This window comes from Podarcis vaucheri, assembly GCF_965113315.1.
Source record: "Podarcis vaucheri genome assembly, chromosome: 13".
Classification (NCBI taxonomy): domain Eukaryota; kingdom Metazoa; phylum Chordata; class Lepidosauria; order Squamata; family Lacertidae; genus Podarcis; species Podarcis vaucheri.
In genome coordinates, this window is record NC_138751.1 from 19,181,486 (window position 1) to 19,209,424 (window position 27,939).

The window sequence follows — 27,939 nt, forward strand, 5'->3', positions numbered from 1 at the left end:
CGGCCTTATAAGTAACTGGGATTTGAGCACCCCTCTGAAATATATGTCCATTTCTCCCACTGTGTGTCCGAAGTTATTCATTAACAAGGCTTGGATGGGACCCTGCCAAAGGGCAACCTGCCTTCCACATTTGTCACAGGGAACTCTGAACTCCAAAGCAAGACAACAGACAGCTGGGGGGGCTTGTCAACATATGGAGAGAGGAACCCAGGAGTCCTAAACCTCCACAGATCCCACACCTGCCTAAGCCCTACTCTTCTCAAAAAGGGATCACCCTAACTCTCTCCACTCTGGATTTCTCTGCTCCCCCAGAGAATCCAGAAAGGCTGGCTCCCTGTTGTGAGTCTTCTTTAATAGCACCGCTTTATTCTTCCACAATCCCATTCAGGAGGCGATCCTTTTAGTATCTCAGCTTCTCCCCTCAGCTGCTTTCACCAATCTCTTTAGATTTTCCTTACTCTTGCTCAGAAATTCTGGTTTCTTCAGGGAGTGAGAAAGAAATCCGATGGGTGTGTGCGTGTGCCTGGTGTGTGGGCGAGAGAGGGGTGGATACCAAGGCACCTGGTGGGTTTTCTTAGTGGGCAGCACAATGTAGAAAAAGGGTTAGAGGGGAGAGATCCCTGGCTGCTTCTGTGGGGGGAGAGAAAAGCCTTCCCAGCGATTCCTCTTTAAACTCAGACTCCTCCCCCTCCTCCCCCCTTGCTCAGCCTCAGCCTCCCCCGTCCAAATCTCCCATTCCTGGGTGAGAAACAGACACAGCCCAAATCCACAACCTGTTTGTTTCTCTCTCTCTCCATCTCTCTCTGTCTCTCCTTCTGTGGAGCTGTTGCTGGGAGCTTTCCCCTCTGCCTCTTCCCTTTTTTTCCATCACCAGTTTTGCCAGTCTCCCTATCACTATCTTCTTCTCTTTCTGTTCTCTCTTTCTCTTTTTTACTCCATTCACCTCTTCGTTGCCCACCCCTCCTTCATCTCCCATCCCTCCCCATTCCTTTTTCTCCCCATCCATCCTTCTACATCCCTCCAGTCCTTTTCCATCCTCCATCAGTTCTCCACTTTCCACCTCTTCTCTCATTCATTGCACGATCCACCGGTCCCTCTTCCTCATCCATCCATCCATCTGCTCCCTCCAGCTCCCATATATTTCTTGCCTGCTTTTAATCGCCTCTTCCCTCTGGTTCTTTCCTACCCCTCCGCCCCTCCCTCTTGAAGACCCTAGCAGTTAAGGTGCTGGGGCTTCCCCCAGGTGGCACCATGGCGCTGCTGAGCTCCCCAACAGAGACTGAATGCTTGACTAAGCCGCTTTTCTGCCGCAAGGGGGCACTACGCCAGAAGGTCATCCACGAGGTGAAGAGCCACAAGTTCACCGCTCGCTTCTTCAAGCAACCCACCTTCTGCAGCCATTGCACAGACTTTATCTGGTGAGAGAACCTGACCCTGTGATGTTGACCCTATTTGCATTGACCCCCTGTAACCCTTTGCCTTTGATCTTGCCACCCCTTTTACTGCTGCTTGTGCAACCCTGCGCCCCACATTCCATAACCCCGTGGTCCTATCACTCTACTCCATAAAGGGCTATCTTATTCAGGGCTTCCTGTGTTCTGTAGTTCTGTCTAGATGCTGAAACAGTAGCAGGCACAGAATTCAGCACCCTGATAACCTGATTATTCTGTTTTTATTTTTTTAGGTACTTTTCTAGTCCTCATTGTGGTTGTGCAGATTAGTCTTGGGCCATGCTTGGTGAAATCTCTAAAACTCAGAGGTTACTAAGTAGGAATTCTAGTGGTTAGGGGGTAAGGCTGCAGTGTCCAGTGTAAGTCCTTGCTCGTCTCTGTAACAGAAAAGTGATGCTAATTTATGTAAAATTTGGATAGGTCATATAATTTCTTGCTGGAGAATTTGGGCAGTCTTGGTCCTGAAGTTGAGCTGACCAATGGTCCTGTCCTCCCCTACCATTACTGGCTTTTATTTCAAGTTTTTCTAACTAAGGTATCTACTTTTACTCTGCCACCTAAGATGATGCCAAGGTTCAAACGGAGGAATTCATACAAGCAAAGTGATTTTCTCTCTCTTGTCTTCCTTCTGGCAGATGTTCCTTGTCCTATAATCCCATTACTCCTCTATATGTCTCTGAAGCCCCATAGATCTACATGAGCTGATCACCTTTTACCACCCTAGTTTTGTTTCTAGAGATTTTCCTCAATCTATAAATCCATACTTCCATCCATGCAGCCTCTTATTTATATTTATTGAATTTGCATGTAATACCAAGCCTTTGTCACAATTGATCTAGTTAGTTCTTTCCAATATATCTCTACATCTTGCCATATCCTCTGTCCCTCCATCTCTCCTATAACCCATGGCCCTATATAATTCAGTTTGACCCTGCAGATCCTTTAGTTTCAGCCAAGAGCCCCCATGACTACCTGTGTGTATTCTGTGCTTCTCTCTTTCGCCCACATTTCTGCTTCCGGGAAATCTAATTCTGCAATCAGAATGTGTTGGGCGAATTGAGTGTATCAAAATATATTATGCAAATTAAGTATATTGGCGTAATGTGTCTAGTTTTGCATAATTCATCTTACTTTCTGTGATTCAGCTGTGGAAATAAGTAGAATTTATTTGTGGCAAAGATGATATTGATGGAGGTGAATAGAAGTGATGTTGATGGAGGTGATATGATAGCCGTTCAAATATATAAAAGGATGTCACATAGAGGAGGGAGAAAGGTTGTTTTCTGCTGCTCCAGAGAAGCGGACACGGAGCAATGGATCCAAACTACAAGAAAGAAGATTCCACCTAAACATTAGGAAGAACTTCCTGACAGTAAGAGCTGTTCGACAGTGGAATTTGCTGCCAAGGAGTGTGGTGGAGTCTCCTCCTTTGGAGGTCTTTAAGCAGAGGCTTGACAACCATATGTCAGGAGTGCTCTGATGGTGTTTCCTGCTTGGCAGGGGGTTGGACTCGATGGCCCTTGTGGTCTCTTCCAACTCTATGATTCTATGATTCTAAGTGAGGGAAGGGCAAGGAGATGTTTCAAACGCATAATAACCAGGACTAGAAACTTGGATATATATTTTTAAAGGATGCGATCCTTAGGATGTCAAAACCCACACTAGAAATAGTGTTTAAATAGTCATCATCTCCAAGATCCATAATCCTGACCCATATTTTGGAAGTTTGGAAATAGGTTCTGAGTTTATGCAACAATGCATGGCCCATGCATTGCCTAGGAACACTCAGGTATTCTGAAGAGATATTGCTGGTCAGAGATATCCCTGGCCTTTGGTTTCAATGTATTTTGTTACTGGTTGTCCTCATTTTGGGATTGTTTTCCTACAGCCTGTAGTTCTGACAGGTGCACAATTGTGGTAGTGTTGCTGTGTTTGTAAATTCTCAAATGGTGGACTATCCCTCCATTAAACCCATTTAGTGGGGGAAGAGCATTTAAGTTTTATATAGTAGGACATCAGGGGAGTTGCTGAAATCACAGTACTCTCATGGGCTTCTTGTCATCTTTAAGAGATACATATGTTATTAAGTATGGGATATAGCTCCCTGCTGCCTAATACACTCCTTTATATACCAAATGGCAATTTCAGCTCTCAGAGTGGGTGTAGCAAGACAAAACTACAATGTGATGCCCTATATTTCTAAATATCAATGTGCCACAATTATGTATGATTCCCCCTCCGCAACCTTTCTTATTTGGGGTTCCTCTTTGCTGCCTCCAGAAGCGCCTTTTCTCAAACACACACACACACATTTCTCTCAGACATATTCCTGAAGGCTGCAGAAGTGATGGAAATTTGTTCTGACACATGGTTCTGTGGTCACACACACACAACACGCGCACACACCAAACAGCACATAATACATTTTCTGCTTATTATGGGCAGAGAACATGAAGGATCCGTAAAAATATAACCAACAGGTGGGAGGCAAAGCAACGGTTGTAAGGCTCAGGTAACAACTGTTTTTCAAGTACGCAGAAAGGTTGGATTGCTATGAATAGACAAGGAGAGCAAGCCATATTCCTCTGCAGCTGAATGGAGAAAAACAGGGGGATGGAAAGAAAGTGTTTTGTGTTAAATGTATCATGCTGATGAGATCTTTCTCATGGTTAAGCTGCCCCCTTTATCACTCTGCGCTCAGATCCCAATACAGATCCCCTCTCCAAGACTATTGCTCCTTCAGCAGCTTCACCACCCTCAAGCTGAAGCCACACCATCCATTTAAAGGACTTTTATAGCGCTTTTAACAGTCATGGCTTCCCACCCCACCCAAAAGAGAGTGTGTGCTGGAACCTGCAGCTCTGTGAGGCCTGCATCCTTAAAAAACCTACAGCATCTAGGCTTCTCTGGGACTGTTAAAGCTATAAGAGTGCTTTAAATGGATGCTGTGGATGTGACCTCAGTCATCCAAATGTCACCTGTTCTCACAAATGACTCCAGCCTTTCTCCCACGCTGCAGTCAGTAGGGGACATGGCTCGATGGCAGAGGATACGCTCTTTGAGGAATGGATCTCAGGCTCAGTCCCTGGCATCCCCAGGTAGGGCTGGCAAAGACCACCTGAAACCCTGCCAGTCAGACAATAGACCAGTTCCCCAAACTTGGGTCTGCAGCTGTTTTTGAACTACAGTTCCCATCATCCCTGATCACTGCTCTTGTTAGCTAGGGATGATGGGAGTTGTAGTCCAAAAAACAGCTGCAAACCCAAGTTTGGGAAACCCTGCTATAGGCAATGCTGTATTTAGGCCTTGCAGAATTCCTGTCTGATGCTGCTTCTCTCACTTCCTTCAAATTCCATCTCAACCCTTCCCCTCAACCTTTTCTGTAACCCCTTAGTCCAGGGATGCAGAAGCTGTGGCCCTCCAGATGTTGTTGAACTACAACTACCACAGAATAGTACCAAAAGGCGCACAGCTATAGCAACGATATACAGTGGTACCTCGGGTTACATACGCTTCAGGTTACATAGACTTCAGGTTACAAACTCCGCTAACCCAGAAATAGTGCTTCAGGTTAAGAACTTTGCTTCAGGATGAGAACAGAAATCGTGCTCCGGCGGCACGGCAGCAGCAGGAGGCCGCATTAGCTAAAGTGGTGCTTCAGGTTAAGAACAGTTTCAGGTTAAGTACGGACCTCCAGAACAAATTAAGTACTTAACCCGAGGTACCACGGTACAATCTTTATATTGAGGTAGACAAAATGCCAACACAATTGCAGCATATACATTTCAGCACAGCTTACAAAGAACCATATGGCTCAGCAACAATTATTATTGCGTTGAAGAAGGCTCTGTAGTGCAGCTGCCTACAAGTTTGCACCCTAGCAATGGTGTTATCCTCTTGGAATCAAGCAACTTCTTTGGAGATATAAACATTCTGGTTGTGAAAACTGCGGCCGGGGCCTCGAAATGCTTTTTGCGGGTTTGTCATCTGAGGAAGGCCTTCGAAGCAGGACCTTATCCAGAAGCCTGTCTGTTGTCAACTGCTTAGAGCAGTCTTCGATGCAATAATAATTATTGTTGTGCCATATGTTTCTTTGCAAGCCTTGCTGAAATGTACATATTGCAACGATATTTTGCATTGTAAGCTTCTTATTGCAGTTACAGTTGTATGCCTTTCCACACTTCTCTGTGGTGGTTTCATCTAGGACTGTGTCCTTGTATGTGATGTTGAACTACAACTCCCATCAGTCCTAGTCATTGTCCATGCTGGCCAGGGCTAATGGGAGCTGGAGTCCAACGACATCAGGAGGACAACAGCTTCCACACCCCTGCCTTAGTCCCTGACCCCTACTGAAACTGAAGCCTTAGTACAAGGGCGTGAAATTCTTAGCCTACATCTCTCCCCCTCTCTTTTGACTCCCCGAGGTCATTTGTTAAGAGCCGTGGATTTTATTGATTTTTAAAAACAACAAGCAAAAGAAGCATAACAGGTGCCTCATGTCAAATTTTAGATGGTAAGCTCCTTGCAGTAGGAACCTGCCTTCTTGTTCTTTGTAAGCTGCTACAAAACTTTGATAGCTCTATATGAACAGAAACAAACAAATTCAGGTAAAAGAGCAAAGGTGCTGGTCCACAAGTAAAACAAAAAAACCCCTCCGATATCCACCGTAGGGTATTAATTTTGTTAGGCCCAACCAAACTGTCACAGAGTTGTTGCAAGCTTTTGAGTTCTCTAGAACTGTTTACAGTGGTACCTCGGGTTAAGTACTTAATTCGTTCCGGAGGTCCATTCTTAACCTGAAACTGTTGTTAACCTGAAGCACCACTTTAGCTAATGGGGCCTCCCGCTGCTGCTGTGCCGCCAGAGCACAATTTCTGTTCTTATCCTGAAGCACTATTTCTGGGTTAGCGGAGTCTGTAACCTGAAGTGTATGTAACCTGAAGCGTACGTAACCCGAGGTACCACTGTATTGGGCAAGATGTTGTAGGAAATCAATGGGAATGGAGGGAACAGGGCAGAAGGAGAAAAGAAGAAATCAGGGTCCCCACCAGACTGTCACTGTTTTGCAGGAGGGATTCAGCAGCATACTGGCAAAATTCGGATTGCACAACTAAAAGTGGATCAAAGAGCTCTTCTGCAACAAACCCACTTCAAAACAATTCAGACTTTTTGTAGTAAGGAAAGTGATGGGAAGATGAAATGGGGTGGAATGGTGGGCCAGACTATATTTCTTGGGGGGGGGGGGATGAACGAATTCCTATGCCCCACAAATAACCCAGAGATGCATTTTAAGTAAAAGGACACATTCTACTCATGTAAAAACAGGCTGATTCCCGTACTGCCTGTGGGCTGGATTGAGAAGGCAATTGGGCCGCATCCGGCCCACGGGCCTTAGGTTGCCTACTCCTGATTTTGCTGCTGTGCCATGCTGAGAAAATCTATGGCTTGGCTTAGTGTGTTCCCCGAACCTGGGTGCTTGCAATTTAGCTCTCTCTAGGCTAACCAAGGTTTGTACTTCTTTTAGCTCACTGTGGCGTAGCAGCAAACTCCTCCCCTGCTTTCGAAAAAGACATCATGGGTAGGGGGAAAGCAGAATGATGTCACAGATCCCAAATGGGAACCTGCAACAAAATGTTGAAGTGCTCTGGTTCACTGGGTCTGTCAGTCAGCCATGATCTCCTCTAAGATTCCTATTTCATGCTCTCCACCCCCAAGAGACAGTCTGTGGCCACTGAGCATGCTAAATCCTGCTTTGGGCTGCTCTTTTTGAGGGTGGGTGGGTGGGTGGGGGTGCCCATTAGGTTGTTTTTCCTATATATTCTTTGTACTTTTTGCAGGTTAGCATTCAACCAGAGGTTCTGATGCTACCTTGCTATTTCTTACTAGGTAGCGTCCTGTTGGCACTCACCAGCTGAGTTCATTGTTAGAGGGAACAATGACAGGGTCTGTCACATTTAAGGAGAACTTGTACAAATGACAGCAGAAAGTTCATGAAGTTACAGTATTGGCCACACCATCTGGTTATGTGTGCATTTTATGCAGCGACCTCTTCCTTCAGGCAGCTGCAGGGCATAAACATGGCCCCCCCTTTTGTCCCACTCAACAATTCTGTGTGAAGCAGGTTGGGCAGATTGCCGATGACTGGCTCAAGCTCACTCAGTAAGTTTTACAGCTGAGCAAGGATGTGAACCTATGTCTCTCCATTCCTAGGCCCAGTACTCAGTACTTGCATCGCAGGGGGTCGGAGTCCATCATGTAGCTAAATCTGAGGGGAGCCAAGGGGTGGAGCTTATGGATTTCGTTAGGGGCACCCTCGCTTTTCCCTCCTAAGCCCTGACAACACTTTCACCACTGCCTGACACTACGCTGGCCTCTGCTGGCTACTCTTTAGATAACACAGCAGCTTCTGCTTGTAATGGGATGTGGAGTGTTGACTTGGTGGGTGGGTGGTGGTGGTGGTCCTGTGCTCTCACTGGTGGGTAGAAGAGATGGGAGGCATCTGGGTCAACATGGCTGCATCATGGCCAAATGGCCAGAAGTGACTGTGCTGGCAGTGGAGTCTGATCTCACTGAGGGTGGTCTACACTTCCGCTAGTCCCATGGCTAGGAAGCATGAGTCTGAGTGGGTTTCCCTCTTGCCCCACTCCCTTCCCAAGGAAGACCTGCTCTGAATCGGAACAAATGCCAATCCTCGGAAAAACCCAATTGCCTTTTGCTCCGACTGAGTGCTAAAGAACAGTTTTCCCCAGGAAGAAGCAGCGGGACAAGAGGAAGTGTGGATAAGCCCTTGACCAGTTAGACTGCTGAAGTACAGTACTTACAGCCTGATCTTAGGTGTTTTTATAGGGCTGTGAGCCCTGTTGAATCCACCTTATTCTTCAAAGGGGTGAACTACATGTTACACTCGGCTATGAGGAACTTTTATCAGATTTTCTCCCTTAAACCAAAGGCTGCCTCTGAAGCTGTTTTCTTCATGGATATGAGAAAGTAGTAAAGGGAGAGATGTGCCTCTTACCCCTTTCCCTTCCAGCTGCTTTCCCATTCAACCCCCTGGGCTGCTTCCCTGCCCCTCCAGGAAAGGATACAGGTTCCTGCATGACCCCTCCACAGAGCAAAAATCCCCCCACCATACTGAGGTGAGAAGGAGCTTCAGTTCGGAACAGGTCAGAGAGGCAGGGGAGTGTAACACTTTCTTTCAGTGCTATTTTGCTCAATTAAAACAATCTCTTCCCAAGTGGCAGTTTGTCCCGTGGAGGAAAACTTGCAGGTACCTATATGTTTTGCCCAGCAGGCCAAAAAAATATTAGGACTTGGGAAAAACCCCCTGATAATAATCCCTGCTCTTGAATCTCCTGTCATGCCATGCCAGACATGGCCCTGATTCTGCACAATATTTCTCCCTTGTTAACCATTGCCTTTGTTCTGTTATCCTCCATACTATCTAGATTTGTAAGCTCCACAGGGCAGGGAGTTCTGCTACGATTGTGTGACTCTATAAAGTGCCACATACAGTAATGGCACTGTATGGATAAGAGGATCCTTCCCAAAGACTGATAAGGATGTGATGAGGAGAAAAGGCTGTTGGAAGAGGTATGAAATTCTGTTTGAAGTTAGCCGAAAAGGCATCTGTGTGTCAGCTTGTGGAAAAACCTGGAGCTTCGACACCAGCACCCCCGCAGCCTCGGGAGTTAGTGTCAGGCAGAGACAAAATATGCTAAACCCCTCATCTCTGTTAATGACTCACATAGCAGAGGGCACAGAAGTCTTTATAATAACTACTAACTCCAAAGACATACAAACATTTCCATCCCCATTTGGGGGATGTGACAGCTGGGGACTTGCCACATAGACACCCAGATCTTACCCTCGTATTTATTTCATTCTTTATTTATTTATAAAATCTCGTGAGTCAACGTTTGTAGCCCATATTGGGTGCTCAAAGTGACATAACACAAACATACAGAGAATCTATTTAAAACGCATTAAACACAGTAAAAGCAGAAAAGTAAAAATAATGAAAACCGTCAACCCTAAACTCTGCTAGAATTTAAGGCAGAGAAGAAACAACAGAGGGACAAATCCAGTTCCCAGCTCATAAGGCAAGAAGCAAAGTTGCAGTCTGTTGAAAGTAAAACTCCGCTGTATTCAGTGAGACTTACTTTGAGTAAATGTGCATTTGCTTGGGCTGTGAAACAGAATGCTGGCAAAGGCTGAAGAAACCAAACAGTTCCCACTAGTGTGTCAAATGCTCATTTGGGAAAGGGGCCAACCACCCCAATCTCTCTTGGGAAGAAGGTCTTAAATGGAAGTTACCACCATAAACACGGTCCTTCTGGAGCAGGCTAAAATATTTCCCCTGTTGATCTTACAGAGCAGGTGCAGTGGCATATAAGGGAGAAGATGCTGGGATAGCTCAGTTGGTAGAGCAGGAGACTCTTAATCTCAGGCTTGTGGGTTTGAGCTCCACATTAGACAAAGGATTCCTGCATTGCAGTGGCTTGGACTTGATGGTCCTTGTGGTCCCTTCCAGCTGTACAATTCCATGATACTTAGAGCAACAGGACCTAGGACACTGCCTTGAACTGGGCAAGGAAGCAAACTAGAAGCCAGTGCAGATGGGTCATGCACCAGAGTAAAAACACCTTTTTCCTACTCAAGCTGGCTAACGAGCAGGCTTGCTGTATTCTGCAGAACCTGAAGCTCCCGAGTCATTTTCAAGGGCAGCCCAGTGCCAATGCATTCCCATAGCAGTTAAAATGAGAGGTTACTGTTGCATGCATGAGAGCGTGCTGCATCTCCTAGTCGGAAAGGAGGGATTTCAGCTGGTTTGTTGGCCAAAGCTCATTCAAGGTGCTCTTGACTGTGACCTTCATCTGGATAACTGCCAGCAAAACAGGACTGAGGAGTAGGGCAGCCCCTTTTTGAACCAACACTTACTCCCCTGCTTTAAAGTGCCGTTTGGTCTGCAGATGTTACCAGGCAATTGATACTAGGTGTTTAGCTCTGTGTCATGAAAAGCTTTGCTTGCTGATTTCCGTAGAACAAGGTCTCGCTTCCAGACAGCCTGTTTATTGGATGTTCATCCTGATTTTTTTGTACACTGTTTGCAAGGAGGTTAGACAACACAAGCTATTCATGGAAAATTCATTCTGATCTTTTATATGGGGAGGCTTCACAATGCAGTTGTTACCCACAAAAAGTGTGGGTTTTTGAGGAAGTGGATTTGTTGCAAGAGTACCAAGTCAACTTTGATTATGCTACTTTAATTTGCCAGTATGTGATTGAATCCCACACGAAAACATCTACAGTCTGGAAGTGTCCTAAACCTCAGTTAAAGACAGAGACACAAGACAGGTCCCCCCACCTTGATTAAGTAGAATAACTACCATCTCCTGGTTCCATAAGCACAATTGCGAATGATATGTTCTCCCCACCGGGCATTTCTCTAATAAGCATGTTTGTGTGGTCCATAAGAAAAACCACAGCCATGAACATGCCATGTGAGTTCTGAGATTCTGCTAAAGCATGGGGCCACATGTGCATTTTGACATGGTGTGCAGAAGTTAGCATCCTGAGAATCTTAGCTTTCAAGTAAAATGAACCAAGTTTCTAGTCCTTAAGGCTGTAAAGATAGGTCTTGAAAGAGTGTTAATGTTAATGCTTTGCAAGTAGAAGGCCCCAAGTGCAGTCCCTAGCATCTCCAGGGAGGGCTGGGGAAGATTTCTAAACGAAATTCGAGGAATTTAAATTGGGGAAAACATCATGGCTTTCCTGTATAACCTATGGTTTGGTCCTTAAAACAAGGCCTGCAGTTCAATTTCAGGTTACCACTGAGAACACAGTGGCAAAAACAGAAGGCCTTTTTCCACAGCCAGGAGGGATTGAGTCCTGCATCAAAATGCAACTCCTTCTAGATTCTAGTGCTACTGAACTGCAGCATGCAGAGCGAAGGGTGGGGTAGGGGAGTATTGCTAGATGTTGCTAGAGCTGCCACTTCCAGTCCGTGCCCTTTATGTGGCAGCAAGTTCCTTTTAAATCAACAGGACTTACAGTTTATGGTTACAGATTCTGCTGACATTCACCTACTATGGTGGGCATCTGCAGATGTTTGCCTGTTCTCCGTTCTATGCAGACAGAACTCTCTCTTGAACTTTATTTCCAAACCCCCTTCAGTTTCCAGATTTATCAGTAGGAAAACCCCCTGACCTCATCCTGTACCATTCACAACACTTTGATCTGCAAACATCAGCAAATACAGTAAAACGTTTCAAGGCCTGGTGGCAAACATTATCACCTGCTAATGTCTTCAGAGCAAGCTGCTGTTAAATGCAGAGCAGAGGAGCAGGGGGCCGGTGTGAACCACACACCACACAGTGCCTGTTTATTTTGGCATCACTTTCCAAGATTATGCATGCCCCAGCAAAATCAGAAGTGTCTATGTGGAGCAAGCATTGCACTGTGTGCAGTTTTGGAATGATTAAAACACATGTTTTCATGGACACACAGACTGTCCCCTGCAAAGAATAATCCAGCAGTCATAGAAAAATATTTATATAAACCCAGTCTTTCCCTGTTCATCTGTGGCTACCAATTCTAATGTCTCTTTTCTAGCTCCTCTGTCAGAGGTAGTATGCTTCTGAACACCAGTTGTTGGAAACTTCAGGAGGGAAGGGTGCTCTGGTGCTCAGGTCCTGCTTTCAGGCTTCCCATAGACATCTGGTTAGCCACTGTGAGAACAGGATGATGGGTTAGGTGGCTTGATCCAGCGAGGACTTCTTATGCCCTTAGTCTTAGTGTTAACCCTTATAGAACTCAGAAAGGAGGAAGATGGGAAGAAATGCTGCTTGTGGGCTTCTCTGAGGTGTCTGGTGGCCTAATCCAAACAACCTTTTCTTACGTTCTTTTGCTCAGCACCCCCTAACAGGTGGGGTTATTGAGCTGGTTATAGGGCATAACAGGCACAAGACTAAAGGCTTATCCATACTTCCTCATGTCCCATTGGTTTCCCCCAGGGAAAACTGCTCTTTGGCGCTCAGTCAGAACAAACAGCAATTCAAGTTTTCCTCGGCTCGCCATTTCTTCTGATCTATCACTAAAGAGTGGGTTTTCCCTCGGAAAGGAGCGAGGCAAGGGGAAAACTGCTTGGACCCGTTCTTTCTAGGCACAGGACAAGCGGAAGTATGGATGAGCCCCCAGGGTCGTTCCTGATTGTTTACTTGCAGGCCCCGGCTCCCTACTTGACTTAAAGGAGCAAGGGTGAATCTTGGATGACGGTTCAAGTATGTCTGCCCCTTCAGAAAATCAACGAACTACCTTAGATCATATTTCCATACAACAGAGAAACTGCCTCATATGTGATGCTGTAAGGAGCTGTCCAATTTTGTAAGTGGGTTTTCTTCAACCCTCACATTAAAATAACAATTATAATAAAGGGTTGGGGCACTGCACTCCCAAATAGTCCTTGGTAAGTCTTCATGAGGTACTTTCTGATCCTAGAGTCCTTTATAGTTGTAATTTTAACATGAGAGATGATACATACAACCTATTTGAAAGGGTGTGGACTCACCAGTCAGTAGATTTCTTTCTCTCTCTCTCTCTCTCTCTCTCTCTCTCTCTCACACACACACACACACACACACACACACACACACACACGACAATGTCCCCATTATAGGGATATATGGTTTGGGGTGGTCCAAATCCTATTTTGGTGTACAATTGTGTTTAACCCCCTTCCCACTTTCCTGCACTGTTCTGAACCTGTTTTTTTTTTAAAAAAACCAACTAAAAAATAGGGAACTAGGAACTGCAGATAAGGAACTAGGATAGGAGCCATCTTCAGCTTGTCAGCCTTGTTTGTTGTGATCCCCATTAAGGGATCTGTAGGCTTCCCCCTCGCTGCTCCTCCACTGAGAGAAAAGCATCACCTGTCAAATGTCCGCTTGTCATGAGGCAGCTGTAAAAGGCAGAGAGGCTCTGACGGGGACAGGGAAAAAGGCTGGCAACCCGAACTGTGGGGCAGAATCTATTCTTTGTCCAGAATTCAAAGCCTACAATTCTGGGTTATATCTCAGCATCCTTCCTGGCCACCTCCTGCTCTGTCTTTGTCCTCACATTTTAAAAGCTGTAAAGATGTAGAGTGGCTTTGATCCATCCCTGGAACACCAGGAACACCAAGGGATCTGGAAACTCAAAGACATAGACCTGTAGTGAGGGGAAATAAATAAAAACACCAGTCAAAAAACAGAGAAATCAAACCCTTTCACTGCACCCATTAGGCTTTCCTCCCCCCCCCAAGAGGTGGGATCAAATGTTTCAGGGTCTTCACCACCACCGCCCCACCCTGCCAGCTTTCCTTTTCCAAACATTTGTCAGACCCAGAGATATGAGCTGTTTTTCTTTCTACACCCCCTTTTTTCTTAAAATATCTCCACAGAATCTCTGGGTCAATTTCTCTAGTTGTATTCACCCACTCAGGCCTGGGAAGAGAACGCCCCTCAGGCATATATATCTTCGGGATCTCTCCTTGTGGAGTAATTGCTACAAAACATATTTCAGCTCACATTTCTTATCCATAGTTGGGTAGGGAGGGGGTCTCTCTGTGTGTGTGTGTGTGTGTGTTTAAAAATAAGTTTGTTTTTCCTCTTCACGGTTTTTTGGTGATAAATGGGAGACACACTCCCCTGTTGTACTCATATGTTAGAATGTGGGAGGGGTGAATTCCTATAAAGCGGGGTGGAGATCGAAAACACAATCCTGGAGAGACGGAAAGGGGCATGAATCTTCTCAAGTCTCCTCCACCAAACTTTCTCATCTATTTACATTTCTTAGAGCTCCAGTGAAGAAAAAGTTGCTTGGGAAATAGTGCTGTTTTTGTGCCTGGGGGAGACATGGGTGTGAGGAGGATTCAGCCCTCCCCTCCCTCGCATACTATGCTTTATGTTGGTCCTACATCTCCACCCCTCCCTATAGGAATCCAGTTTTAAAACACATGTCCGCTGTGATTATGTATCATTTACCCCAAGAGGAAGATCTACCTTAGAAGGAAGAGCCCACATTTTGTGCCTCCACATGAGTCACTGTTCTATTATTTATTTAAGATATTTTTAGGTTGCCTTTAAGGGCCAAGCCCTCACAAGCTTCCAACTTATAAGAGCACAATATACATAATAAAATTATATATATATATATATATAAAATCATCACTAAAAACAGCAGTGCAATCCAATAACTGTTTTGCTGAATAAGAGTACCATTCAACCCAGTTGTGGGTATGTAACCCTGCTGCATCTCTTGCTGTACGAATTCATCCTTCCTGCAGCAGTGACCATAGAATTGTAGAGTTGGAAGTGATCCCAAGGGTAATCTAGTCCAACCCCCTGAGAATGCATGCAGCAGAATGACTTGCCACCAGTAGAAGGTGATTGGAAGAGGTGAGGCAAGAACAGGGACTCATTCAGAGATGCAGTGGGCAGCCTCCTTTTGCAGTAGGTTCACAAGGTGCATCTATCTATCTATCTATCTATCTATCTATCTATCTATATCTATCTCTTGTATGACAGGCTAAAGCGCCCTGTCACACATCTTAGGAATTACTATCCTTGCTAGCGATCATGAATTGGCAGACAATAGTAATTATTTTGGATTACCTGTTCCTATTCAGAAGTAAGTCCTATTGAGTTCAGTGGCACTTACTCCCAGGTGAAATGCAAATAGGACTGCCTCCTTAATCTGGAATAAAAGGGTGGTCTCCTGAATGCCAGCCACCTTTATGCCCTCCCGCTCCAAACCCACACTCCTCTTGTAAGATTGCTTTCTTCCCTTTATGGCAGAAACTCTCTGCTTTTAACACACACTTTCCTGCCCTGCAGAAATTCAACAAGTGGAGCATTCCCCCACAAGGATATGCAGGGATGGGGGAAGTTGCACACAATACACACACACACTCCTGTTTGCTCTGCATCCAGTGAACTCCCACTGCTGGTTTGAGAAATGGTATACACATGACTCCAGCCACAATCCATATCCTGTATCCATACAGTTCTTTCTTGTGAAACACGGCATTTCGAGTTTTGACGCATCTTCCTCACAAACCAGCTTTGGTTCAAACTGAGAAAAAGAACCGCCTTGCTGTGCTTTAAGCCAGTAATGCGTACACAGCATGTCTTATTCGTTTCTAATGGCACAAAATCTCCTACAGCTTCCACACAACACCTTCTTCCTCCAAGTCCATTCCCACCCTCCTTTACTCTGGATTTACCATTTCTACCTTTTTTTGTTTGCGTATCAGAATTTCTGCAGATATAGTAAAACTGGATGCAATGAGAAAATAATGCAGAATAGCAGTTTGGTGAGGACAGTGTCATGTGGATGCTGGGAAAAACCCTGCATACATGAGCAGAGTCTACAAAAACTATTGTGTGGAACTGGACATGCCCCATTTTTGTTTTTGTGTGGACGGGTGGGCAGGAGGAACAAAATTTGTGACCACCATTCCTGGCCCAGAATTCCTTTCTTTCTGATTGCTCAGAACTCAGGACTGCTGAATCCTAATTCTTGCCCCTTAGCCCCTTTCCTTCACAAACAGCCAAAGAGTCCTACATTTCTCAGGCTCCTCCCCCATACCCCCCCCCATTTCCTATTATTTCTCATTTATATTTAGACCCGGAGTAAGCAGACTCCACACCTGCTGAAATCCCCTCTTTTAAAAGGTCAGGATCCCTGCCCTCTTATGCTTCTGGCTATCCTGATTAGCACCCCACTTTCAATCCTTTGGCATCTCTGGGGAGGGTGAGGAGAGACACCTGCCTGAAACCCTGGACAGCTGCTGCCGGTCAGTGTGGACAATACTGAGCTGGATGGACCAATGACCTTACTCAGTACAAGGCAGCTTTCTAGTGCCCAATTAAAAACTTACCATGAGTTAAAATATACGTGCATTTGTGTATGTGGCAGAGAGGAGATGTTTGCAGCTCGCTTTTCTAGCACCTTGTTTCCCGCCCCCCTCCTCATGTTCCCAGTTGCTCTTGTCATCATAACCTCCTGCTTGGCTAGTTTATTCCTTTTGTGCATTTTTAATTAAAGCCAAATGCTGAACCTTAAAATAAAAAAGCGACATCATCAGTATTCTAATGACTACAAAGAGAAGTACAGACACACACACACACACACACACACACACACACACACACACACACCGTATTTCCCTACATGCTGAAAGAGGCTTTGCCATCTCCAGTGTCTGTTAGAGCTGGTGGAACATTGAGATACTGGCTGTCAATTTTTGGAGACTATTACCATGGCATGTGCGTATGTGTGGATTTAACCAGCTGACATATTTAACTAAGAATCCTGGCTGTTCCACTCCCCCCCCCACCTTTGCTTCAGTCTAAAGGTTCATACTACAGGAGAATCCTGGGTACTGTAGTTGGTTAAGAGTGCTGGGAATGGTCACTGTGTGGATGTGTAAGCTACAGTGCCCAGGATTCTTTGGGGGAAGCCATGGGACGCGGGTGGCACTGTGGGTTAAACCACAGAGCCTAGGACTTGCTGATCAGAAGGTCGGCAGTTTGAATCCCCGTGACGGGGTGAGCTCCCGTTGCTCGGTCCCTGCTCCTGCCAACCTAGCAGTTTGAAAGCACCTCAAAGTGCAAGTAGATAAATAGGTACCGCTCTGGCGGGAAGGTAAACGGTGTTTCGTGCACTGCTCTGGTTTGCCAGAAGTGGCTTAGTCATGCTGGCCACATGACCCAGAAGCTGTATGCCGGCTCCCTCGGCCAATAAAGCGAGATGGGCGCCGCAACCCCAGAGTCGGTCACGACTGGACCTAAGGGTTAGGGGTCCCTTTGCCTTTACCTTTATGTGAATTAAATGTGTAGTGTGGCTCTGACTGTGGTCAACCTGTCCCGGTGAGGAGGATAAGGAGCAGCAGTAAATTGTTGGACAAGAGATGTTCAGGGCCCTGTGCCCCCTAAGCTAGCATTCTGCCCACATGAGAACACAATTGCCCATTTGTCAGTGTTGAAATAAGATTTACCTGTTAGTCTAGTGTTGGCTTCTGCCCATGGAAATGTGGGGAGAGAGGGTGCCATCTTGTCCTTTGCCTCAGGCAGTAAAATGAGCTAAGACTGTATCTGATACTAATTTAAAGACTGTTTATCCCCACATGAACCAACCTGACCCCTGTGCTCATCATCTGAGACCCTTCTCCATGTTCCCCCTCTGAGGGAGGTGTGGAGAACATCAACACAAGAGCAGGCCTTCTCAGTGGTGGCTCCCCACTTATGGAACTCTCTCCAGGGAGGCATGCCTGGTGCTGTCGCTACTTATCTTTAGGCACGAGGCGGGGGGGGGGGGAGATTTATCTTTCCCCAGTGTGGTGTAGTGGTTAAGAGCGATAGACTTGTAATCTGGGGAACTGGGTTCGCATCTCCGCCCCTCACATGCAGCTGCTGGGTGACCTTCGGCCAGTCACACATCTCTGAAGTCTCTCAGCCCCACTCACCTCACAGAGTTGTTGTGGGGGAGGAAGGGAAAGGAGAATGTTAGCCGCTTTGAGACTATCACTACCTTTGGGTAGTGATAAAGTGGGATATCAAATCCAAACTCTTCTTCTTCTTCTCCAGGCTGTTTGTTTTTAATCATCTGTGGCCTCCTTCTGTGGCTGGAATTAGTTTATTTTAAAAATACAGATGAGTTTCAGATTTCATTTTGTTTTCGTTTTATGCTGGTTTTAATGTATGTGTTACTTTTCTGTTGTGTGTAGCTTTGAGTTACCATATTTTTCGCCCTATAGGACACACCGGCCCATAGGACGCACCTAGATTTTTTGGGGGGGGGCAATAAAGGGGAAAAAATTATCCCCCCCCCAGGCACGGGACTGGGGCAGGGGAAGCCCGAGCTTCCCCAGCCCCCAGAACGGGTCTGAGAGTGCTGGCGAAGGTGCGCGCACGTTCGCCATCGCTCTTGGAGCTTGCGACGCTGCAGGCGGGGGAAGCCCGAGCTTCCCCCGACCCCAGCCCCCAGAACGGGTCAGAGAGCAATGGCGAAGGTGCGCGCACGTTCGCCATCGCTCTCGGAGCTTGCCGGGCTGGTGGGATAGCTTCCTGAAGCCTGGAGAGCAAGAGGGGTCGGTGCGCACCGACCCCTCTCGCTCTCCAGGCTTCAGCGAAAGCCTGCATTTGCCCCATAGGATGCACACACATTTCCCCTTCATTTTTGGAGGGGAAAAAGTGCATCCTATAGGGCGAAAAATACGGTACTTTTTGATGAGAGAGAGAGAGAGAGAGAGAGAGAGAGAGAGAGAGAGAGAAGTGATTGATAAATTTAATAAATAATAATGCATGGAGGCTGCAATCCTGCACAAACTTACCTGGGATTATACCCCCCGCCCAAACACAGTGGGACTACTCGTAAGTAAAATTCATCGGATTGTGCTTTCAATCACCCAGCGATAATTATCATCAGTGTAATAGAATGGAGGATTCTGTTCCCACTCTCTGCTTATGGAGATTGTAACCCATGTTAAGGATTATGAGTATGTAACCAGGAGGATTATTGTTATTGTAGGTTAAATTTTCCAGTTAATGGACATAAATTTGTATTAGGGTTGCCATATTTCAAAAAGTATAAACCAGGACACCCCCTTTTTTTGGAAGACCCCAAAAATGTTGAACTCCCACCCCCGAGTGACTTGTCTAAGATATATGGCAACCCTAACTTGTATGGGCATGGTACAAGAGACTTTGCATTTTTGAAATCCACACTGTTTTCTGGCATTCTAACCACTCAGCATGACTCCCTTCCTATAAGTCTGTCTTATCCCCCACCTCTCCCTGGCACATGAATGTGCTGCTAAAGTCACATCTAAGGGATTTGCTAGCTGAGTGCTCCTTAAAGCTGGCATCCTACGCTTTGTGTGAGCTAACAACCTGTTTCTTTTCTTCCTTCTTTTTATTTTAACTTTCTATGCAGGGGGATTGGAAAGCAGGGGCTCCAGTGCTTAGGTAAGAACTTTTTTTTTGGCTTTCCTCTCTGGGTTGGTCCTCCTTTCATGAGGAGAGCACCACATGTTGTGAAAGCACAATTAGGCATATGAAGCACCCCAGCAGGGTCACAGCGGGGAAGGAATTGCAATTTTATAAAAGAGAGGTTGCGGGAGCGGAAGCCACATGCATCGCTCAGCCCAGATAATGTGGTGGATTGCTTGTAGCACGTCAGTGCTCAGGGAAGAAGTGCACTCTGCATGTTCCTCAGAGGCACTCTCTCCACTCAATTTGTATGTGTGTAAAGACAAATTCTGGGTCAGGAGTTTGCTCTTGGGGGAAAAGGGCTGTGTAACTTGAAATCTTTCTTTTTGATGGCGGTTCCATGACTTTTACAACAGATCATAACAAGAACAGTGTTCTTGTGACATGGAGTTAGGGAGAAGATACACCAGTTGAATTTCTTTCTGTTGGGTAGCTTTTCAGTTTACAGAACCTCTGTGGGAAGACAAAGCAGCAGATCTAGTTGGAACAGGAAAGCTGGGAACAAAGGGCAGGATTCACCCAGTATACCTGAAGGAGTGTCTCCACCCCCATTGTTCAGCCCGGACACCAAGGTCCAGCGCAGAGGGCCTTCTGGCGGTTCCCTCACTGCAAGAAGTGAAGTTACAGGGAACCAGGCAGAGGGCCTTCTCGGTAGTGGCACCCGCCCTGTGGAATGCCCTCCCATCAGATGTCAAAGAAATAAACTATATTGACATTTAGAAGACATCTGAAGGCAGCCCTGTTTAGGGAAGTTTTTAAATAAGAGCCAGGGCACCTGGGTTCTTTGGGAGAAGAGTTACTTCCTGTGGAGTACAGGCTGGCATGTAGGGGACAGAAGAGCTGGGATTCAGGACTCACAGGCTCTTAGTAGGAAGGGAGAGCTGGATTTGTGTGGGTGCTGGGCTGGGTTGCTTCTAATTTCCCTAATTCCCTTTTTAATCAGGCAGTTCACACACACATGGCCCCTGAGCCAGGTTTTATTGTTTCGCTGAACTAGATTTCTTCGTCTATTTTAGGGCTGTGAAATCTCTCTCTCATTCTTCTTGTATTTTATATACACTTCTGTCTCTTCCGCTCCCCTTGTACCTGACACTTCAGTCCAAATTTACCTTCACATTTGCACCTGCTTCCAGCTTCCTTGTGCTCTGCCCCCACCACAGTCAGGTGTGTGTGTGTGTGTGTGTGTGTGTGTGTGTGTGTGTGTGTATGCTAGTATACATATGCACAGTAGTGTGGAAGATGGCAATTACACCATCCACCAAGATACTTGTAAAGTTAGCCATAAATCTCCACCTCATACTTAGAAGATCCTACCTCAATTGGTTTCAATATGTTTGGAGGGCCAACAAAATCCACCACAACTCAAAACATGTTCAAAGTATGTTTGGAGTTGTGTGTATCCACTTCACATTTTGTGCATTTATCAGGAGTGTTTTCTTCCACCGTGTGTGTTCATGTCAGAATCCCCCTGCACACCCTCCCAGAAACAAACCCTGCACTTTATGCCATTACTGTATACACATTTCCCCCCTATATAGAAATGGTTGTTTGTTGTTGTTGTTGTTTTTTGCATGTTGTTGTTGTTGTTTAGTCATGTCCAACTCTTTGTGACCCCATGGACCAGAGCATTTCAGACACTTGTGTCATCCACTGCCTCCTGCAGTTTGGTCAAATTCATGTTACTGGCTTCGAGAACACTGTCCAACCATCTTGTCCTCTGTCGTCCCCTTCTCCTTGTGCCCTCCATCTTTCCCAACATCAGGGTCTTTTCCAGGGAGTCTTCTCTTCTCATGAGGTGGCCAAAGTATTGGAGCCTCAGCTTCACGATCTGTCCTTCCAGTGAGCACTCAGGGCTGATTTCCTTAAGAATGGATAGGTTTGATCTTCTTGCAGTCCATGGGACTGTTTTTTGCATAGGAAATTACAGTCTATGAAGATGCACTAATTCTTCGGATCAACCTCTGCATAAAGCCGTCGTATGTGGTTACCTTGCAACTCCATACTCCCCTGATTTTAAATACATATATACATTTATTGACTACATTTTTATCTATTTCTCCTTCTCCAGAAAGCTTAGGACTGCATACATGGTTCCCTCTCCGCTTTATTCTGACGACAATCTCACAACACAGGCTAGACTCAGGCCATGTACATGTTAATGGCTGACAATGCAGCAAGATCATCTGTCTCCACCCCCACCCCTTTGCTTCAAGAGTTGCATTTGTATGCTGTTGTACACACCAGATGTCTGCACCCGATGACCTATTTGCTTTCCCTGCCCCTGCAAGCCCCTGCAACTCCTCTGATTCATATTCATGAAGCTGCCATCTGCCCATGTGCAATGGCTGCCTCAAGTGTACACACCTCAGTTTCACTGTGAAGTGAATGTGGCTTCAAAGCAGCAGTATTTCTCAAGGAAGTACAGAATAGCCCTGCATTGTGGGTAACATTGTGCGTATACACAGATTCAAAAGCCTGTGGTGAGACTGCACTGGAAGAAGAGTAAATGATAATGTAAACACAATCGAATACAGAGTTACTGGTTTATGGTCACCCAGTGGGCTTCATAGCTCAGTGGGATCACGCACTCTAGCCACTATTTGATCACACCAGCTCTCCAGCACTGTGAAGTATGCAGCCTTCCACTAAAGACCAGAAGAGGAGAGTGGCTCCTTATCCCTTTATCCTCCAGTATCTTCCTGTGGAAAATCACACACAATTGGGTTTTCATCCCACAGGGGAAAAGATAAAGTCACCTATATATTTTCCTCTGCTGGGAGTAGGGGAAGCAGCTTGTGGTATGTTTCCCCCCGCTTCAGCAGACAAACTGGAGGGTAAGTGGTTGGTAACCCATATCCTTCAGGCCTCTATGAAAAACCACATCCTGCGGGGGTTTTTTTTGCAAAATAAGTAAAACGCCAAAATGATAAACAACATGTGCCATGCACAGTTAGGCCCACATTTATCCATAGGCCTTTCTCACATGTTACAGAAAAACATAAGTTAATTGCTTACTGGGTTGTGCCTTTCTGGTCTGTTTTGCTCCTCCCTGCGAGCATACGGAAGAAAGAAATTCACGAGCCCTGGCTTAGCATTATGTCTTAACCAGGGACTGTGTCTTGTTTCACTGCCAACAAACCACAACCTATCGACGAGATTTGTTCTTGGCATACTGACTGTGGTTCGTTGGAGCAAAACAGACGATTCCTGGTTCAGACAAAAGTGTCAGCAGGGGAAAGAGCCCTTTTAGGCCCCTTCATGACATGTGAACTGGGCCGTAGACACAATTGTGCTTAATTAGACAGCACGGATGTGCTCTGCTGCACACCCAATGAAAATGTAAACGCACATGCCCTGCCATGTGCTCATGCCCTTTCGTTTGCCATGAGATGCGAGGCCCCCCCCCCACAGACACCTTTCTCCGACAGGTCTCCAACCCCCCCTCTCTGACGTTCGCCCTCATGCATGTGAGCACGTGCAGAAATTCTCCCATGAACATACATTTCGGGCCTCCCATCCCTGCACATTTTCACAGGCCCATATGCTTGTGTGGAATTTCCTCCTCTACCAGTTGCACTTGTGAAGAAGAGTCATGCTGGCAAGCCAGCACTTAACACCTGGAGATGCCCCTACCCTGCCTTTCACAAACATTCATGTCAGCTCCCGTCCAGTTTAATATTTATGGCTTCCCCCTGCTGCTTCTTTCCACAGTTCATTTTCTAGGTTCAGGTTTCCCTTCCCCATGGAGGCCTAAGGATCTCCCCCTGCCTGCCTCCCCTCTCACCGCCCCCCCCCCCCGCCCCGCAACTTTATTACATTCTGCAAAACACATCTTCAGCTCTCTGTGTCCAGACCTGCCGGTTGCTAAGAAACCACACTACGGCTGCTAAGCAACCCCCCTCCTCACTTGCCAGCTCTGTCAACACCTGCCAATCAACTGATGTCCCATATCATATCCTACTTTTCCAACTATGCATCCCTTTGCCCAGCTGAGAGGACCCAAACATCCTCGTTCCCGCACCCAATTTGCTCTCTTAACTCATCAGCCGCCACTCCTTTCCTGGAGAATTTAGGAAGTCTGGCTCCAGGGATGTTCCATCATAGCCCTCTGGGTACCATTCTTGCCCCTTCCCACCCCACCCTTAGGTATTCTAGGTCTCAGCATCCACCACCTTCACATCATGTTGTAATTCCCCTTAATGTACGCTGGACATCACACACACACACACACACACACACACACACACACACACACGGCAATGGCTCAGTTGGGAAATCCGTTGCCATGGGAACCCAAGGCATTGACAAAAGTGAGCGAGCAAGAGATATGGATCAGGGATAGGGGTTGCCAACTGGCTAGAAAGTCATGGGCTTGGGCTGCCCTTGTGTATTTTACAGCGGCTGGATACGCAGGAAACAGCAGCAAAACAACAATGGCATCTTAAAGATGAACAGGAAATAGCAGGCAAAGGTTTCAGCGGCTGGACTGCACACGATCCCCTTCTGTTTGCTGTAGGTCAAATGCCTGTTAACTCGGCCCATCTGCAAATGAAACAGGGACAACTGTATTGTGGGGAGGGGGCGCTGAATGGATAAGTGAAAAGCAGGCCTAGGCTCTATGGGAGAGGGCTGTATCCTAATTGTCTCAGGGGATGTCAGTGTGTGTGTGTGTGTGTGTGTGTGTGTGTGTGTGTGTGTGCCTGAGCAAATGTCTTCCCTGCCCCCTTCCTCTGACTCCGTCCGATCCCCCTCCCCCGCTGTGTGCGGGTACTTGTGGATTCGTCCCCCGCCTGTTGCCATGGAGACCCATCTTCCAAATCTCAGGCCTGAAGATGCTGAAGGCGTGGGGGGGGGGGAGGAAAGGAGAGAAAAGTCACCCCCTCACCCTGCACCTGCATTTGCAGACTAATAAATATCCAGTCTCTCCTCTCCCCTCAGAAAGCCCACTCACTCCTTGCACTTTTGCTTCTTGGATTTAATGGAAAAGCCCATGAGTACAAAGTCGAGATCAATTAGCACATATTAATATTGGCCCATTTAGACAGCCTGGCATACTAACATAGAGGTGGTAAAAGGTTAGGGTCTGCCCTCCCTGCCTTCACCATTTCAGTGAAAGTGGATAGGGGAAGTAAAGATTCTAATCTGCCATAGCCAGTGCCAGAAGCCAGTGAGGTGATAGTTTTCTCCGCAGCATTAAACACAGAGTACTAAGTTCCAGCGCCGGGAGGAGATCCCATAGCTCAGTGGTAGGCCTCATGTTTTGCGAGCAAAAGGTCTCGCATTCAGTCCAGGCTTTGTTTTGTCTTTAATGATCAAGTAGCAAGGATAGGAAAGGAACTCTAGCCAGCCGCTGCCGGCCAGAATAGATAACACGGGGGCTGTGTACACACCATTCACTTAAAGCCCATGACTTCCCCCAAAGAACCATGGGAATGGTAGCTTACCCATCACAGTTCAAAATGCAAAGCAAAACTACAGCTCCCAGGATTCTTTGGGGGAGGGGAAGTCATGTCCATAGCTGTCAACTTTTCCCTTTTCTTGCAAGGAATCCTATTTGGAATAAGGGAATTTCCCTTAAAAAAGGAAAATGTTGACAGCTATGGTCATGTGCTTTAATTGTGGTTTGTATGCAACCTGGAATGAAGGACCAATGGTCTGCCTCAGCATACGGTAATGTCACATGGTCATGTTTTTGTGCTGCTAGACACCTGGGTCATGTATGGTTTCACGATGCAGTTTCCTCCAATAAAGAACAACAAACATTTATTCCCCCCCATTTTCTGCCATGTTTAGTTTTCTACTCAGCACTTAATCCCCCCCACCCTTTCCCCAGTAAACTTTTCTCTCTTTCTCCGTCCCTTTTCTTAGTGTGCAGCTTTGTCTTACACAAGAGATGTCATGAATTTGTCACTTTTGAGTGCCCAGGAGCTGGGAAAGGACCCCAGACAGATGTAAGTGAACCCCTTCATATTGTCAAATTATAAGTGGCTACTTATAACTCTTTTTGCTGCTGCCTCCAAAATTGATGGGGATTTGTCGGGGTGGGAGGAAAATAAATTATGGGTTGGTGGGGGTGGGGGAAATAGATAAGTTAACCACTTCTGTTTCCGTGACTTTGGTGGGCAGAGTACTGTGGGGAGGAGGGCTTGGCAGCCAGGACTTCAGGCCTCACTCCTCCACTCCAGGTGAGCGTCCCGGTTTCCTTGCTATTTATATTGCAGAGAGGGGGAGTGGGGAGTGGATGTCTTCATGAGGCTGACACTGTCCCATTTCTGTTGTCCTTGGCCTGGAAATCCCAGGGAAGGAATAAGGAAGGATGGGAGGGCTTGCCTGACTCGCTCCTTCAATTGCAAACAAATTGCCTTGCAGAACTGCTTCGCACAGAATTACCTGTCCCCTGAGTGCCTTCTCAGTTGCATGCACTGAGGCATGTGTCATGCAACTTCAATTGCATCCAAGCTTGTAACATGCATGCCCAGACCTGCATGTTCTTACGGGAGAAGAAGATGCATTGGTGGCGCCCAGGCCCTAAAGGCAGAGTTGTTAAGCACACGTGTTTAAAAATCTAGCATTTGGTACTATGTGGTTTTGTTTGAAATTATGTGTTTCTGCCACCCTAATTGTGCTCCGAATGTTGAGTATGTTTTTGTGCTAGCATGCACACCTATTTGTTTATTTATTGCAGCTATTTCTATACCGCTTATTTACTGAAATATCTAAGCAGTGCTACATGCTTGTGGAATGTACTGTGTACATATTCATAGAATAGTCATGGAAATCCACACCCATAGACCCCCAATTTATGTTTATAATCCATAATTGTGTGGTAGGAGGACATGTAGCATCTATATTTGAGGTCCCAGAATCAGTCCCTAGCATTTATTTTTAAAGGCTCTTAGGGCCAAACTACACATGATGCTAAATGTGTCACTGGAAGCAACATGTATTCCCAACATGTTCACCCCCACCATTTAAATAGCCACTGTTCATGAGGTTAACCTTTACCTTTTGTGATGTGTTCCCAATTAAAATCCTCCCGAGTTGCTATTACATCTGGGAGGGGAGCTTCAAGGTGAGCTTCCCTCCTGGGATGAATTGTACCTTTGTAGGGAGAGGAAAGATGAGGTTAAGCCCTCCATACACCGTGACTCTGATCTTGATTGCCCTTCCAACATGGCTAATAATAATAATAATAATAATAATAATAATAATAATTTTGTTGCCCCAGCCACTGGGCTGATATTGGAGTAAAAGAAAAATACCGTATTTTTCACTCTACAAGACTCACCAGACCATAAGACCATAGTTTTTAGAGGAGGAAAACAAGGGGGGGGGAATTCTGAATCCCAGAAGCCAGAACAGCAAGAGGGATTGCTGCGCAGCGATCCCTCTTGCTGTTCTGGCTTCTGGGATAGCTGAGCAGCCTGCATTCGCTCCATAAGACGCACACACATTTCCCCTCACTTTTTAGGAGGAAAAAAGTGCATCTTATAGAGCGAAAAATACGGTAATGCTTGCAGCTTCTAGTGCTCCCCTGGGTGTCACAATGTACATTGTGCACCCCCTTTTTCTCATGTACTTGTTTCCACTCCATGAGCACTCTCATAAAACGTCCTTTTCACTTGCACACAAACTGCACATTCACATTCCAAGCCATACCTTTTGCCTTCCACGTGCTTCTTAACAACTGTGCATTCTCACTTCCAACCTCTAAAAGGCGGCGGCGGAGGGGGGGGCGGGCTGAGTCTCCCCTAACAACCTGCATGCCAGAGGTTTTTACGGGTGGTGTTGGTAGGGATGGAACTAGGACAAAAGATGCAAGTGTTTTAGAGAATCGTGTGTAGGTTCCCTTCGTCATAGATGCTGTGCTTCTGTGCCTTTCCCCTTTGACAGGATCCTCGGAACAAGCACAAGTTCAAAATTCACAGCTACAGCAGCCCAACCTTCTGCGATCACTGCGGCTCGCTCCTCTATGGGCTGGTGCACCAGGGGATGAAATGCACCTGTAAGTAACCACTTGCCTTCTGCAAAAAAGAAATAAATCAATCCTGTGGTGCTGTAAAGGCTAACTGTGTCATGGGGTCTCTAGAGCAAAAGCCTCTTTTGTCAGAAGGCTGTTGTAGCGTGGGGGTTAAGAGTGTGTGCTATGAACAGGAAATCCTCAGTTCAGAATTAGCTCCATCATGCACTGGGTAGGTAAGGTGGTATTCTTCAACCTCTGCTCTATATCTGCAATGTGGAGGTAGTTGCTGTGCCACTACTATTAAGACTATGTTCCAGGGTTGCCTCAACAGTGGCTGAGGTTGCATATGTCCATCTTTTCAATGACTTAGGAGATGTGGTCCATACATGCATGGGCGTAGGCAGGATTTTTGTTGGGGGGGGGCAGACCTTTTGGTGGGGGTGGCAGAACCTCAGTTAGCTATGTATTTTTATTGATTTTTATTGATTGGGGGCAG

General features: G+C 46.3%; 1 protein-coding gene across 1 annotated transcript in view; it reads left to right on the top strand.

Annotated features, from left to right (window-relative positions):
- The first annotated feature begins 124 nt into the window (after positions 1–124).
- Positions 125–27,939, top strand: part of PRKCG (protein kinase C gamma) — a 50,542-nt gene continuing 22,727 nt past the window's right edge. The window contains exons 1-4 of the mRNA XM_082196955.1: positions 125–1,418; positions 19,425–19,456; positions 25,349–25,431; positions 27,374–27,485. Coding sequence (XP_082053081.1) covers positions 1,252–1,418; positions 19,425–19,456; positions 25,349–25,431; positions 27,374–27,485 — 394 coding nt within the window. The 5' untranslated portion in view covers positions 125–1,251. The remainder of the gene's footprint in view (positions 1,419–19,424; positions 19,457–25,348; positions 25,432–27,373; positions 27,486–27,939) is intronic.